At 38.5% G+C, this 16,550-nt stretch overlaps 1 protein-coding gene across 1 annotated transcript in view; it reads right to left on the bottom strand.

The window, feature by feature from the left end:
* Positions 1 to 16,550, bottom strand: part of cenpi (centromere protein I) — an 86,371-nt gene that overhangs the window by 56,437 nt on the left and 13,384 nt on the right. The window contains exons 4-8 of the mRNA XM_048605311.1: positions 15,805 to 15,912; positions 14,976 to 15,024; positions 7,572 to 7,618; positions 3,275 to 3,364; positions 89 to 211 (exon numbers count right to left, since the gene is read on the bottom strand). Coding sequence (XP_048461268.1) covers positions 89 to 211; positions 3,275 to 3,364; positions 7,572 to 7,618; positions 14,976 to 15,024; positions 15,805 to 15,912 — 417 coding nt within the window. The remainder of the gene's footprint in view (positions 1 to 88; positions 212 to 3,274; positions 3,365 to 7,571; positions 7,619 to 14,975; positions 15,025 to 15,804; positions 15,913 to 16,550) is intronic.

Below are 16,550 nucleotides of genomic sequence, written 5' to 3'. Positions count from 1 at the left end.
GCAAATAAGTACAGATCAAGGCATTTCACATCAAATGACCTCAGCAGTACTGGAATACATTCAGTAAAACCTGGAATAATTTACCTACCCTCTTCCGCATTGGAGGCTCTGTTAAATTCACTAGCTCTGGTGGTCGAGACAACTGCCTGTAACCATTGTTCTGAACTCTTTCAATGGCTTTCTTCCAGAATGACCCAGACACTTGCAAGTTCTGTGAGAAGGCAGAGACTTCATAGTTACTTGATGAAATCTTCAAAACAAAAATCAGGATTCCAAAGTTCAAACATATCAGATTTAAAGCAAAATTATAATGGTTTGTGCTTTCAGTTTAGTTAACTATTAGAAATGCACACATCAGTTTACATCTGTGGAAGGGAAGAAAATAGATTAACATTTCATGTGAGAATTCAACCAGAATTACTTTGGTCTTTGGCTCCTGGATTGAGTTTTAATCACAGCATAGGCAGATTTAAATCGAACAGTCCACAGACTGAATATCAGCGCTCAGACTCAAAAATATGTTAGTGAGGAGGGTTATAAAAGAATACAGAATGTAAATCAGTTGGAAAGTGACGCAGAGAAATAGCACATGGGGTTTAATTTGACAAGCGAGAGGTGATGCATGTTGGGTGGTCAAATGCAAGATTAAAAATATACAGGAAATGGCAGGAACCTTAGCAGCACTGATACTCAGAAGGACCTTGCGGTGCAAGTCCATAGCTCCCTGAAATTGGGAACGCATGTGGATAAGTAGTAAAGGAGGAGTACAGCATACTTGCCTTCATCGGTCAGGGCATTCCGTATAAAAGTTGGCAAGTCATGCTGCAGCTGTATAAAACTTTCATTAGGCCACGTTTGGAGTGTTGTGTGCAGCTCTGGTCACCACACATATACACTATAGGAAGGATGTCAAGGTTTTGTACAGGGTGCAAAAGAGGTTTACCAGGATTTGCCTGGATTAGACGTATTAGCTTTAAGCAGAAGTTGGACAAACTTGAAATGTTTTTGCGAGAGCACTGGAGGCTGTGGGGAGACTTGATTGAAATATATAAAATAACAAGAGGTATGAATAGGATGGATAGTCGGAGACGTTTTCCCATGGTGAAAATGTCAATTATTAGGGCGCACAGCTTTAAAGTGAGAGGGGAAAAGTTTAAGGAAGATGTGCAAAGAAAGTTTTTGTTTTTACACATAGGATAGTAGGTGCCTGGAACTTGCTGCCAGGAGAGGTGGTAGAAGCAGATATGTTAGCAAAGTCTAAGAGGCGTTTAGACACATGAACAGGCAGGAAAAAGATGGAAATGGACTACATGCATGCAGATAGTATTAGTTTAGAATATTATCATGGATAGTACAGACATGGAGGACCAAAGGGGCTGCTCTTGTGCTGTATGTTCTCGGAGTAAGACTCCAATCTATTATAAATCATACCGTCCAAAAGGTATTGACATATGAAAGTTCTACAATTTTCAGACTCCAAGGAGTACTTCTTAATACTAATTTCTTAATACTTTGTTGTGCACAATGCAAGCAATGCAGCGTGCTAGTGCATTTCAGTGCAATATACATCTATATAAAAGTTCTGGCAGCATAAAGATTCATTCATACATCCCTCCCCTCAGCTGACATTAATAGGTCGAAGCACCTTCAAATAAAAAAAATTGTCTTGCTAACCTTGTAAATTAGTCAAATAAATTGCTTCAAACAATAGAAATGTTTTTCGTTGTACTTGTACAAACAAATTGCAAATGTAAAAGGACAGGCTAGCTTAAATAATTGGTATGAAATTGTTGTGGTTATTATACAACATTGAAAGTACTGAGTTTTCAGGATTACAAAGTTTTAATTGAATCATAGAATCACAGATGTACAGCGCGGAAACAGACTCTTCCATCCAACTCGTCCATGCTGACTAGACATCCTAAATTAAACTAGTCCCATTTGCCAGCATTTGGTCCATATCCCTGCAAACCCTTCCTATTCAAATTCCCATCCAGATGCCTTTTAAATGTTGTAATATCAACTGTTTCCATCACTTGCTTTGGCAGTTCATTCCAAACACGCACCACCCTCTGTGGGATAAAGTTGCCCCTTAAGTCCCTTTTAAATCTTTCCCCTCTCACCTTAAACCTACGCCGACTAATTTTGGACTCCCCTATCCTGGGGAAAAGACCTTGGCTATTCACGCTATCCATGCCCCTTATGATTTTATAAACCTCTGTAAGGTCACCCCTCAGCCTCTGATGCTCCAGAGAAAGTAGGCCCAGCCTATTCAGCATCTCCCAATAACTCAAAACCCACCAACCCTGGCAACATGCTTGTAAATCTTTTCCGAACACTTTCAAGTTTAACAAATCCTCCCTATAGCAAGGAGACCAGAATTGAATGCAGTATTCCAAAACTGGCCTAGCCAATGTCCTGTACAGCAGCAAAATGAATCTCAACTCCAATATTCAATGCACTGACCAATAAAGGCAAGCGTACCAAATGCCTTTTTCACTACCCTGTCCTTCTGGGAAAAAGTCCTAGTAATAATATTTCCTGTACTGTGCTTGATTTATGACATACAGTGTTTTCAGCTAACTAGTCAGTTAACAACTTCAGGATTCTAAATACATTTGTTTTAGATGCAACAAAATTTCATGTGGAACAATTTAACAACAGGCTCTTAAAAATTACAGTTCAGGCAGACGATAATCTCATAATAGTTATGTATCATTACAAAGAAAGAAAATACAAGCTATTGTTAAAAGAAAAATATTGATTAGTTGATGATTTACTTTTTAATTCTAACATTCCTACCAACAAAAATTCTCACTGGGTTGTCACAGTTAAAGAATTTCAAACTCCCACTTCCACTGTGAAAGAAAAGAAAACCTGTCAAAATCAAAAGAAATCTGTCTTTCAGAAACGTAAATGTAAAGTCATCGTAGTCTTTCTGGACCGTAGGGCTGCTCTCTCATGAGAGAGAGACGTCTAATGGTGGTTTAGCCTGAGGGTCACCATGCCTCAGGTGAGGGAAAAGGTTAAGAAGGAGTGTCCTTTATGGTAATCTCAGCCGGTGCAGAAATTGAACCCACACTGTCGGCATCACTCTGCATCACAAATCAGCCATGTAGTCAACTGGCCCCAGTAAAGAAAGCAGTCCAAAGTCGAGATTTTGCACCCAATTGCAATTCCACCTCAAAATAGATTAACATTTTGCATCAAAAAGTGTATACTAGCAAATGGTATATATTTATATAATTTTTTACAAATGTTTAAGACAACAAACCTTGGGTTGTCCAGCACAAGCCAAACACACATATTCAGGCGCATGGATCTTATATAGCAAGAGAAGAGCCATCAGGTGTGGTTGCATTCCCTGAAAAATAAATGACAACATCTGTATGCACGCAACAGCTTATTAGCTTTTGACAAAATTAAGGCATAATATGGACACATATGGTTTTCATACCTTCATTACCATTCTTCATTCTAACAAGTAACAGCAGGAACACAGGAAATAAAAAGAGTAGGCCACTTAACCACTTACGCTTGTCCTATTGTTTACTTGGATTGAGGGATCAGTACTCCATTTCCACTTACTTGACTTTGTTCCATATCACTAATGTCCTTACCTCACAATCCCATTTCTGGAAATTTCAATTCCAAGCATACACAGACTTTAAGGAAAACTGATTTCAAATTTTCACTATCCTGTGTGGGACAACTTTCAGTCATGATGATCCCAGCTGATGAATTTACAGATCCCAGACTAGAACATGACTTGATAGATCATATTTTGATTTTTTTTCATTTTAAGAAAGTGGTATCTCACTTAAAGTAAATACAGAATGTTGCAGATTTTATTTTACAATAAAAAAGAATTTTATCAACCAAAACAAAAGGTGACAAAATATAAATAAATAGTTTGATTTATTCTAACTCAAACTCAAAAGATTTTTAAACACACAGTAAAAAGTATAAACTCATTAATTCCAAAACAACCCTTTTTAAATTCTAAAATTAAAAGAACATGCTCTGTACAGCACTCATACCAGAGGAAAAAGTCTCCAAAAAACTCAAAAGGTTTAAGGTGACTGTGACAATTACTGCTAGACTGGAAACACTTATAGCTTCTTCTTGAGCTATTGTACACTTGAAGCTAAACATACCCAACTTCAAGTAACTTCTTCAAGGTTTTATGCCAAAGTTTCTGGTTTGCGGCTATGACTAACTCAAAGCTATTTCGCAATATTTTCCCCTTCTCAGCTCCATCCAAGTACTTAAGAGAACTGCCCAAAATGAAAGTAAAACTGAGAGAAAGACTGTTTTTCTTTCAGAAAAAGCATACACGCCAGCGTGACAGAAGTTCAGACCTGAAAAATGAACCATTTCTCTTCCAACAGATGCTGTCTATCCTGCTGAGTATTTCCAATATTTTCTGGTTTGTTTTAATTCACCCTTTAACTGGCCAAGGAAATGACACGCTGTTGCTGTAATGACGCTGACAATCAGATTGGTCTGCCCCTCACTTTAAAGGTTGTGTGTTTTAACCATGATGGCAACAGCTCCTCTTCCTTGTCTACTATTCACTACTACTTTACTGAACTGAGGACCACTTAGGAAGCATACCAAGATTAGGTCTACAATCAGGGTTAGTTCACATTAACAAATTGTTCTCAACATAATTATGTGGCATGACAAAACATATCACTTCTAGATGTAGCTCCCAGTTTCAGTTGATCTGATGGCAGCATGAAATGGCTGCTTAATTTCTCAGTAGCTATTCTTGGAGTGTGTCTGACTGTGTGAGAGATACACTTCAGTCTGTTAGATGTTTACAATGTAGTTCAGATTGTTGCCAAGAGCGTACAGTATGACTCCCATTCCAACTGAAGTAGACTTGGGGTCTGCGTCCATTGCCCTGCTCTGTAATTAACTTGTGGTTTGACGAAACTTGATCATCAAAGATGCTACATGGAGAAGACTGTTTCTTCTAACTACTCCCAGCGCTGCTACATTCTAGCCTAATTTACCTGCGTTCTGAAGAAAGATGCAGCCTTTCTTTAACACAATGTAGAGCAACACTATCCAACTGGAAGCGCAAAATGGTGAGTACTGGGTTTCTCAACACACTTTTGTTATGTTCTGATTAGTACCCTCTCACTTGATTTTCCTCTCCATCACCCAGATCACTCACATTGTCCATCATTGTTCACTGCCCAACATTGCTGACAACTGTGTTTCAACTCCACCACTGATTTGAACAACATCATAGAATGCAGTACAATATACAGATTAAAAAGAAAAACAAACAAATCAGCATGTATGTACTTCAGGAATGGTAGCAGACTGGATTATTAGCTCAGTAACAAAAGCAAATGTCTGGGCTAATGGTCTAGAGACACAAGCCCAAATACTGCTGTAATAACTCAATTTGAATTCAATTGATGAAATAAACAAAATTGCAATTGAAAAAAGTTAGTATCAGCAATGGTGTCCATAAAACGGCTGAGTTGGAGAATAGGCTGAAAAAAAAAGTGATTTTGTCAAAGGTTTTAAACAGAATAGGTAAGAGAGATTTATACGTGTAATGGCACTGTTAATTGCATTGCTAAACTCTTCTGTTTAAATGAGTTTCCAGTGTGGGTGTGTTTTGAACAGGTGCTGTTTATGGTTTATTGAAGCAACATAGTGGCATAATAGGACCATTGAATTGATATTCTTGCAAAATGTTCTGATGCGTGAAGGTGAAAAGTTTCAACAAAACATGTTTTTCAGAAATACGCAAGTTGTGTATTATTTATATCTTTGTCTCAGGTATAGGTCCAAGTATACATCAAAGATCAAATTTGGATTACTAAAAACATAGTTCAATTTACGGGCAACTTAAGAACAGCTAAGTTTTTAAATGGAATTTCCTCAAGAGTACACTAAATTAAAGGTTGTGCTAGCTTTCATTTCAAAACATATTGATAATGCTAAAGTGAGACAGTCCCACAAATGAATAAGCATTTACGTGAGATGAAATTGAACAAATTGGCAATTGGATTATTAACTTATGCTGTACTTGGTCCTCAATGTGCAAATGTATATCATTTTTCTATTTAATCCAAGCATGTTGCTATACAGCAAAAAGTGGCAGCTTTCAAAGGTTTTTTTTTTACTAAAAATCATGCGAGGATATATTTCTTTCTTGGACAAATAAGTAAAGAAAGAAATGTTAAGTTTCAAAGTAAAGAAAATAGATTAAAGGAACTTAATGGAGGAGGACAAAAAAAGACAAATTCTGTTGCATGACCAAGCAGAGAGGATTGCACACAATAGAAAAATAAAAGGCCTTTGGAGTTACATTTTTGAGTAGATCACATTACACAACCACACAGGCAGGATACATTTTCTTAGTGTAACAGAGGACCTCAGAAACTGTAGGTAATTTTTCGGGTTTATCTTGTGCATTCATGTGAATTTAGCTTTGCAAATCAATAAACCCAATTCCCTCTTTACACAACTGGGGAGATTTATCCCCTGGATTAATTATAAACAATAGTGCTGAAAATTAACTGACATATTTATGATGTTTCACAACCATATGAGCCCAAGCCTTGATTTTGCTGTCTTTCCTCACATCACAACTGCATTTGCCCTTCGCCTGCTCTCATTGCCTGCATAGTGTATTCAAAATTTTCATGTCCTGCATAAAACTATATCGTAGTTGCAATATTGTGGTCATAGTGAGGAACTGCCAGCCACAATATGCAATTATAGTTGGCATGCAATCAATAAAATAAAATAGCTAATGGTAGCAAATATAGAATTATATACTATGTAATATTAAAAACACTAAATACATCTCTCTCCTTCATTCTCTTCATTAGTACCTTCCACTCGCTGGTCTCAATCTATTATTACACTCATTTGCTCAACCAAACCAAAATAGTCTGCAGTATTCCAATACAATGGCACTCCATGCAAGACTTTAAATGTGGTAACCTAAACATCTCTCCACATACAACCGAGTAGTCTGCCTAACTAGTCATATCCACATATAAACATACAAACAAGCAGGAGCAGGCCATTTCACTCCTTGAGACTGCTCTCTCAACTAAGATCTTGGTTTAAAAACAAAAAAACCTAAAGAACTACAGATGCTAGAAATCAGAAGCAAAAACAGAAATTGCTGGAAAAGCGCAATGGATCCGCCAGAAAATGCAGAATTAACATTAGAGGTCTGGTCACTATCCACGGTCACAACTACCCTTCCAGGTGAAGCAGCATTTAATCCTCACCCTCCTCCACCCCATCTTCTGCACAAATATCAACATTTTCCTAGCTACCGTTAGTTCTGAATGAAGGTCACTGAACCCAAAAGACAATATTGGTTTAAGAACATAGTTTATCTGATTGTAATCTCAACGCACATTCTCAGATACACCCAATAGCCCCTCACTCTCTTGCTTAAAGAAAATCAAGTCCACCTCTTCCTTAAAAGTTTTCAAAGGCTCTGCTTCTCCTGCTTTTTGAAGAAGAGTTCCAAAGACTGATCAACCTACAAGATGATACAAAACCAAAATTATATACCTTACCATTTTGGCCTGCAGATCAATCAGCTTCTTGACTCTGAATCGTTTAACTGTGAAATAACAGGAATGTACAACATAAAAAAGTGGTATTTTTACAAATTAAAAAGCAAATGCTAATCCCACACTAAAGCTTCAAGATCCAAAAAAAGACAACAGAAATCAGGAATTATTGCATTGCCTCAAATGTCACAATTCCATATTGCATACGAGATGTTTCTGGAGAATTTATTTTTCCACCCTCTCAAGGCTGCTCAAACTTAAAATTTTTACTTTCAGGTAAGAATATTATGTATCTAGCCAGAAGTAGCACAATGATTTAGCAATCTCCCAATTGGCATTTTATCAGAAATTGTCAACCAAAACAGTTTAAAAACGTACACTTCTGTTCATCTTTTTTCTACTTTCACCTCTCACTGAAAGGTAGAACTGTTCCATCCAGCAGTCCTTTGGAACTGACACCTCATCATAACTGCTGCCAAAAAAGTTGGACATTTTAAACAAGAGCACAGATGGATTTCTATATTCTCTAACCAGGACTTGAGTTGGAACAGATGTAACGTGTCCAAGTCTGTGGCTGCAATAGAAATGTGAAACATACTGCAACACCTGATTTCCACATATATGCAGATAAATGCAGAAATCCAAAAGATGCTGTCAGTGATTTTGTGCTGTTCCACAGGATGAACTGTTCATATTTGAAACCATTACGATTGCAACACAGGTTCACCACACCAATTTCTGGAAAGGTGGAACAGTCAGTCATATGAGGAGAGATTGAGGACACTGGTAACTAATAACATCAAGGAAAATGGGGATAGTGTAGCAAAATAACATTTAGGTAGATGATCAGCCATGATCTAGAATGATGGAACAGGCTCAAAAGGTAGAATGATCTACTACTGATCTTATTTTCCTCAATCACAAGAGCTTCCACTTTTGTGGAATAGTCTCACTACAAAAATGCATTTTAAAAGTTATACATTTCTGAATAAGGCATAACTACATACTAAGTTCACAATTACTAAACATCCACAAGTATCAAAATTCTAACTTTATATTTATGGAATATCATATTCTGCATTGTAATCAAACTTGCTGGACACCAAGATCTCTATAGTTGGCCCTAGAATTGAAGTAACTTCAGGAAAGGCAAAAATCCACACCAGAGGCAGTTAGTCATTTCTCACCCTAACGTTAACTCTTCTTCGGGTTCAGTGCAAATGATTCTTGGCATCCTAAGTTTAAACTATGAATATGCGACTTCAACGTGACTCAAGTTAATGAGAGAAATTTACTCAAGCTGATCCAAAGGCAATTTTAAGCAGCTGAGACACAAAAACAAGCCTAGTTTTGAAGCTACCCAAGAATCTACACTTAGCCATGACCTCTTTATGCTCACAGTGTCCATTGGTGACATCATCCACTGATACAGGCTAATGCCAATGATTCTGTTCCTGAAATCACTTCTTGTCTCGCAGGTTGTAGTCTGATATCAAGACACAGATGAGTGGTAATTATCAGTACTCCACTCTATAAAGGTCCACTTCCTGACTAATCATTAAATTTGAACCATATAGTTTATACCTCATACATCCTGCCTTTGTCCGTCCATCACTGAAGCTCTCAGCTTTGCTTGTCATCTCCAGAATCAATTATGCCATTAGCCTCCTTTTCAACATGTATTCAGCCTTTCACAGTTTCCAATTTTTCCAAAATGTTATGATCAGTATCCCATCATCTACCAGTACCAGTTGTTGTGGATCAGATTAAACCCCCTCAAAATATAGTAAAAATATAGCCTAGACCCCAACTTTTTCTTATTTTTAAAGGCAAGTGTAAAGTGTTGTGTTCCAGATACAATTTGATTGGTCAAGCTACCAGGCTGGAAACAAAACACACTTTATTCTTACACTACAGTTAAAACACAAACAAAATAAGAATAAAATAAAAATAACTGAACTGTAACTCTATTGAAATACTTAACAAGATAATATTACCAAGTTAATTACCACTGATTAGCTGTTCCAATTTAGTAAATCCCCTAAAAACCCTTAGTAGAACCCAAGGCCTCACAAGCTATTTACTTTATTGGTTTGCAACTCAGCACTGCGCACCTCTGTCTCAACCTGTCATCAGTAAACAAGAAACCAGGACAAAATACACCTCTTAAAGCCATAGTATCGTCACACAATTTACCAATTATTCCATCATTGCTAACTTAAATGGTCTATTGCTTCAATGCATTAAATATAAAACCCTAGCTCTCAATTCTAGTTTCACTCTGTCCAATTTTTGTTGGTAGTTATCTTTCCCTAATCACTTAAGGTTCCGTAAAATTGACCTTTCATATATCTTCCACTTGCCCTTACAACTGTATAGATGGTATACTCTTCACCGATCTGAACCAATGGGGCAAGGGAGGAATTGGCTAAGGTAGAGTGGGAGCAAAGACAAAATGGTCGGGCAATGGAAGAACAGTGGAGGACTTTCAAAGCGATTTTTCACAGTGCTGAGCAAAAGCATATACCAGTGTAAAGGAAGGGCTGGAGGAAAAGGGATAACCAGCCATGGATAACTAAGGAAATAAAGAGGGTATCAAATGGAAAGCTAATGCATACAAAGTAGAAGCAGTTAGTGGGAATCTGGAGGATTGGGAAATCTTTAAAAGGTCAACAGAAAGTCACGAGAAAAGATATAAAGATAAAATAGATTATGAGAGTAAACAAGCTCAGAATATAAAAACGGATAGCAGAACTTTCTACAAATATATAAAATGAAAAAGAGTGGCTACGGTAAACATTGGTTCTTTAGAGGATGAGAAGGGGTATTTAATAATGGGAAATGAGGAAATGGCTGAGGCATTGAACAGATAGTGTGTGTCGGTCCTCACTGTGAAAGAAACAAACAGCGTGCCAATAATTGAGGACAAGAAGGTGAGGACCTAGAAACAGTCATTATCACTAAAGAGACAGTGTTGGGCAAGCTAATAGCACAAAAGGTGCACAAGAAGTCTTCTGGCCCTGACGGAATGCATCCCAGGGTACTAAAAGAGATGACAATGGTAAATAGCAAATGTGTTGGTGATAATTTACAAAAATTCACTGGACTCTGGAGCGGTTCTGGCAGATTGGAAAACAGCAAATGTGACACCACTGTTTAAAAAGGAGGTAGACAAAAGGCATCTAACTATAGGTCCATTAGCTTAGATTCAAGCATTTTCCCCACTTCAGAATTTAATAAGGAAGAAATCTGGATAGAAATTGTCCCATTGGACAGATGCAGCATGGGCTCTTGAAATGCAGGTCATGTTTAACTAATTTACTGGAATTCTTTGAGGACATTGCCAGCTTGGTGGATAATGGGAAACTGTTGGATGTGGTCTATTTGGATTTCAGAAGGCATTCCACAAGGTGCCACACAAAAGGCTGCTGCATAAGATAAAGGTGCATGGCCTTATGGGTAATGTATTAGTATGGATAGAGAATTGGTTAACTAACAGAAAGCAAAGAGTGGGGATAAATGGGTATTTTTCTGGTTGGTGATCAGTGGCTCATGGTGTGCCTCAGGGATCAGTGTTGGGACCTCAATTGTTTACAATTCATGTAGATGATTTGGAGTTGGGGACCAAATTACTATGTCAAAGTTCACAGATGACATTGTAAAGATGATGTCACTTTAAGAGGTTAATTTGTCCTTTTGTTTTGAAGAGAGGTCGTAAGGCAGAGATGCTGAGCTGGCTAGCTATGATCACTTGAGTAAACAACTGGGAGGCTTTGGATTTTTATTTAAACCACTTGAATGGGTATGGCCAGCTCTCTCAGATCAGGATTTCTGGGTTTTGGTTTTTCAGTAGCATCAGAAGCTACTGGGGACTCAACAGAGTTAGAAGGTTCAGTGAGGTGTCTCCTGGCTGCTGCTACTCTCTGAATTTTCTGTTGACTTTTTCCCCTCCTGAATTGGAGAACTACATGTAAGAATCTGTGTCTAAACTTTCCTTTTTTTGCCAAGGTACGTGTTTATGGATGTTCCTACATTGAAACAGTTAATTAGTAATAGTCAGAAACCGAAAGAACTGCGGATGCTGTAAATTAGGAACAAAGAGAGAAGTTGCTGAAAAAGCTCAGCAGGTCTGGCAGCATCTGTGATGAGAAATCGAAGTTAACGTTTTGGGTCTGGTCATGAGGAAGGATCACCAGACCCAAAATGTTGACTTTGATTTCTCTTCACAGCTGCTGCCAGACTTGCGGAGCTTTTCCAGCAACTTCTGTTTTTTGTTTCTGAATTAGTAATAATTACCGTATCTATTATTCTGTTAAGTTTTCCAAAAGAATTAAGTTATACCAAATTCCTCTTTCTTTGGTTGTGTTTTAACTACAGTGTTTAAATAAATTGCGTTTTACTTAACATTGAGTAGTTTGACCAATCACATTGCAGCTGGAGTGGACACTTTACATTTGCTTTTAAAATAAGAGAAAGTTAAGGTTTAAGCTACCTTCTTAAATTATTTTGAGAGGTTCTGGTCTGGTCCATAACAACACTAAGATAACTGGTAGAGCAAAGCGCGCAGACGACGCTGAAAGTCTACAGAGGGATATAGATAGGTTAAGTGAATAGGCAGATGGAATACAAAGTTGATAAATGTGAGGTTGCCCATTTTGGTAGGAGTATCAACAAAATGGACTGTTATTTAAATTGCAGCATGCTACTCTGCAGAGGGACCTGGGTGTCCTTGCGCATGAATCACAAAAAGGTTTGTTTGCAGGTGCAGCAGGTAATTAAAAAAAAAGCAAATGGAATGTTGTGATTTAACAAGGTGTAGAGCTGGATGAACACAGCAGGCCAAACAGCGTCAGAGGAGCAGGAAGGCTGACGTTTCGGGCCTAGACCCTTCTTCAGAAATGGGGGAGGGGAAGGGGGTTCTGAAATAAATAGGGAGAGAGGGGGAGGCGGATTGAAGATGGATAGAGGAGAAGATAGGTGGAGAGGAGACAGACCGGTCAAAGAGGCGGGGATGGAGCCAGTAAAGGTGAGTGTAGGTGGGGAGGTAGGAGATCGGTCAGTCCAGGGAGGACAGACAGGTCAAGGGGGTGGGACGAGGTTAGTAGGTAGGAGATAGGGGTGGGGCTTGAGGTGGGAGGAGGGGATAGGTGGGAGGAAGGACAGGTTAGGGAGGCGGGGATGAGCTGGGCTGGTTTTGGGATGCGGTAGGAGGAGGGGAGATTTTGAAGCTTGTGAAGTCCACATTGATACCATTGGGCCGCAGGGTTCCCAAGCGGAATATTCAGAAAATGAAGAAGGGTCTAGGCCCGAAACGTCAGCCTTCCTGCTCCTCTGATGCTGCTTGGCCTGCTGTGTTCATCCAGCTCTACACCTCGTTATCTAAGTCTCTGGAGTCAACTTGAAAATGATAGAGCAAGCACTAGGGTTGGCGGGGAAGAAATTGACAAAAGACCACAATCAAGACTTAAATGTGTAGGAGCACAAAGAAATAAAACTAGAGAGTAAAATATAGATTTGAAGCTCAGGATACTAAATTAAACACGCTGAAATGACAAGTTAGGAGGAGGGTAAGGTATTTTCCAAATGTGATTTTACATAGGAAAGTATAAATTTTGGCACATTGTAGCTAAACATAATTGTGGTCATCCCAGCCTTGGAATAACTATCTTATCCATAACTGGTCATGAAGTCTGCCAGCAAGAAACTACATAGTTACTCCCACATTTTTGAGTATTTCCATCTTTATAATGGATAAATTTTTTACTTTAAATGACACAAACTGCTTTTGTGAATCTCAAAGTATCTCTCAAACCATGTTCAAGGTACTTGGTAAAACTCTGCATACCCACATTAATTTCGCCACACATTGTAAATACTGCCCTAGTGCCAACCCAGACTGTCCACAATCTTCTATCCTATTAAACTCTAAGGTGAGCTTCCAAAGACACTGCTGCCTCACAGCACCAGGGACTCGGGTTCGATTCCAGCCTCAAGCGACTGTCTGTGTGGAGTTTGCATATTCTCCCCACATCTGTGTGGGTTTCTGCCGGGTGCTCCAGTTTCCTCCCACAGTCCAAAGATGTGCAAGTTAGGTGGATTGACCATACTAAATTGTCCATAATGTTCATTGATGTGTAGGTTGTGTGTATTAGCTATGGGAAATACAAGGATAGGATTAGAGGATGGATCTGCCTGGGATGGTCTTCAGAAGGTCTGTGTGGGCATGTTGGGCTGAATGGTCTGTTTCCACATTGGGGATTCTATGAACTCTACGTCACAAGGATGTATACTTCCATTTATAACACTGGACAGTAGCAGACTAACATCAGCCAATCTGTTGCTGAAATCTTTGTGTCCATGCCAATGACAGAGCCAGACTTGACTATTTCAATCTTTTCCTGATCAGTCTGACACTTTTCCCTCAAACTTCAATTCACTCAGACACTGCTGCCAATATCAAATCCTGCACCAAGTCCAGCTCACCTACCTTTGGTCTTTGCTAATCTGGCTCCTGACCATTAAATATAAAACTTTTCTTAAATGTAAGTCTCTCCATGGACATTTCCCTTTTATCTTGAATATTCACCTGCCTATCCAAAATTCACCATTCATTTGACACTGGTCTCCAGAATATCTTCTCCAACTTCCTTCCACCACTGGCAGCTATGAGTTCAGACCCTTCGGATTCAACACTTCGGAATTCTCTCCATAATACACACTGCAACTCTACTTCATTTTGCTTTGCGAACTTCTCTAAAACAAATCGTTTCTTTGACCACACTTTTGGTCACCCCATTTAATACTTAATTTTTCTGACTTGTCTTTTATTTTTAAAAAATCACATCATCACTGTGAAGAAATTTATGCAGCTTTCGTATGTTAATTATGTTGTATGGCCGCATGCTCTTGTTAATAACACAACGTGACACTAAAATTTCATGCTACAAATTAAAGTAAGTGGCAAGGTACAATAGGTTGCAGTTTCTTTTCTATCCTGATTCTGTCATCTGGAAGGGTCCACTGGTATTCTTTCAAAATCTATTTATGGTTTCTCAGGCATCATAGCTATCAACCAAGATCAAATACAATTTCTCAAATAACAAGCATTTTTGACCAGATCAATCCTATGTTATTAAACTACGAACTGCATTGAGTAATACAGAACAAAAAAAAATTTCATGTGGCTCAACTGGGCAAAAAAAAAAATGCTATATCTCAATTGAATATATTGGCTGCCATCACTTTACCTTGTATTGAACACCATCAACACTGGAAATATGTTCTTAAACATAATTAGCAAAGAATGTACTTGGATCACAGAGAGAGTCACAATTTGATTCTCCACATATTGATAACAGTGACATTTATCATGCAATGGCATGTTTTACTGCTGCTTTTGCTACTTACCATTTTCCTTTTTAGTTAGCAGGTACAATAGGTGACATATATAGGGACACTGAAACAAAAAGAAATATTGCCTAAAGCACAACTGAAAAAGCAAAAGGCTGAAGATAAATATTTTGATGTGAATGATTTTAGACAGAAATAGTTGTAAAACTAAACCATTCTAAGTTTTCTTTGCACACTAAATAGCTACTATTACAGGTTATGACCAAATTCGATTAACTGTGGTTTAAAGATACAGTTAAGTCATGTGGTACATTATAAAAAATTAACATGCGTCCAAAATGTTTAATTATTATTAATTCATTTTTAAAGAAACAGAATTGTCAGTGGGTGCTTACAGCACAAGTTATTTGATCATACCTCTTGTGTTTAGAAGCTTGAATGGAGTTTAGTTGAATAAAATAATACGTTAGATACTGAGATACTCATGGGTAAGTACGAAGCAAGAGGATATTCTCTTGAAATTAGAGCCATGTATTTAGCAAATAAATTAGGAAGCACTTTCCCCACTTAAAGGATGGCGGAAATCTGGAACACACAATCCTGCCAGGTCATATGAAATTTTCAACATCAAAAATGGTAGCTTCTTCTTGGGCTCCAATTTTCTACACATACTCCCTCTTTTCAACCTTGCTAGTGTCTTTCTTGAAACTTCCAAAACCTTCAACCAGCTATTCCAAATATAAGAATAAAGTGTCCAGTCTTCATTGTGGGAAAACAACAGCTTTAGTCAATTATCAGATAACAGTTCCACTCTACTTTCTTAGCATTCAGTTATGTCCATTGCATCCACTTCACTTAATCAGGGACAAAATATAGCATTTCTTACCAACTTGTCATTTTGAAGATAGAAGAAAATGATGCCATACAATGAGTGCAATTGCTTCTTTGAATCCAAAAGATCAAAGACCGTTATCAACCATCTGATAAACAGCACCTGCAAAAGAGATAAATTAACTTCAGGCAGTGTTCAATTTCTATGTCAATTGAAGAGGTTTCTAAATGGGGATCTCATGGTGCATTGGTAGCGCCCCTAACTCTGGACCAGGAGGCCTGGATTCATGTCCCTCCTGCTCCAAAAACAGAGATATTTTTCTAACCATCTTGTTCAACAATATTAATGCACACTCCCAGAGTAGGTGGGACTTGAACTTGTGTCTACGGGCTCGATCCCAGCCGTTGGTGACTGTCTGCATGAAGTTTGCGTCCTCTCTTAAGTGTCTGTAAAGGTTTCCTCCAGCTGCTCCGTTTTCCTCCCACAGTCCAAAGATGGACAGGTTAGGTGGGTTGGTCATACTACGTCGTTTGTGGTGTTCAAAGATGTGCAGGGCAGGTGGATTAGCCATGGTCATTGTGGGCTAACGGGGATAGGGTGAGGGGTGTGTCTGGGGGGGCTGCTCTTCAGAAGGATGGTGCAGATTTGGTGTGTTAGGTTTTATTGGTAGAGGGATTGAGTTTCAGAGCCATGAGGTCATGTTGCAGCTGTACAAAACTCTGGTGCGGCCGCACTTGGAGTATTACGTACAGTTCTGGTCACCGCATTATAGGAAGGATGTGGAAGCATTGGAAAGGGTG

Source organism: Rhincodon typus, chromosome 14, assembly GCF_021869965.1.
Source record: "Rhincodon typus isolate 14 chromosome 14, sRhiTyp1.1, whole genome shotgun sequence".
NCBI lineage: Eukaryota > Metazoa > Chordata > Chondrichthyes > Orectolobiformes > Rhincodontidae > Rhincodon > Rhincodon typus.
This window is presented reverse-complemented; position numbering and strand designations above follow the sequence as displayed.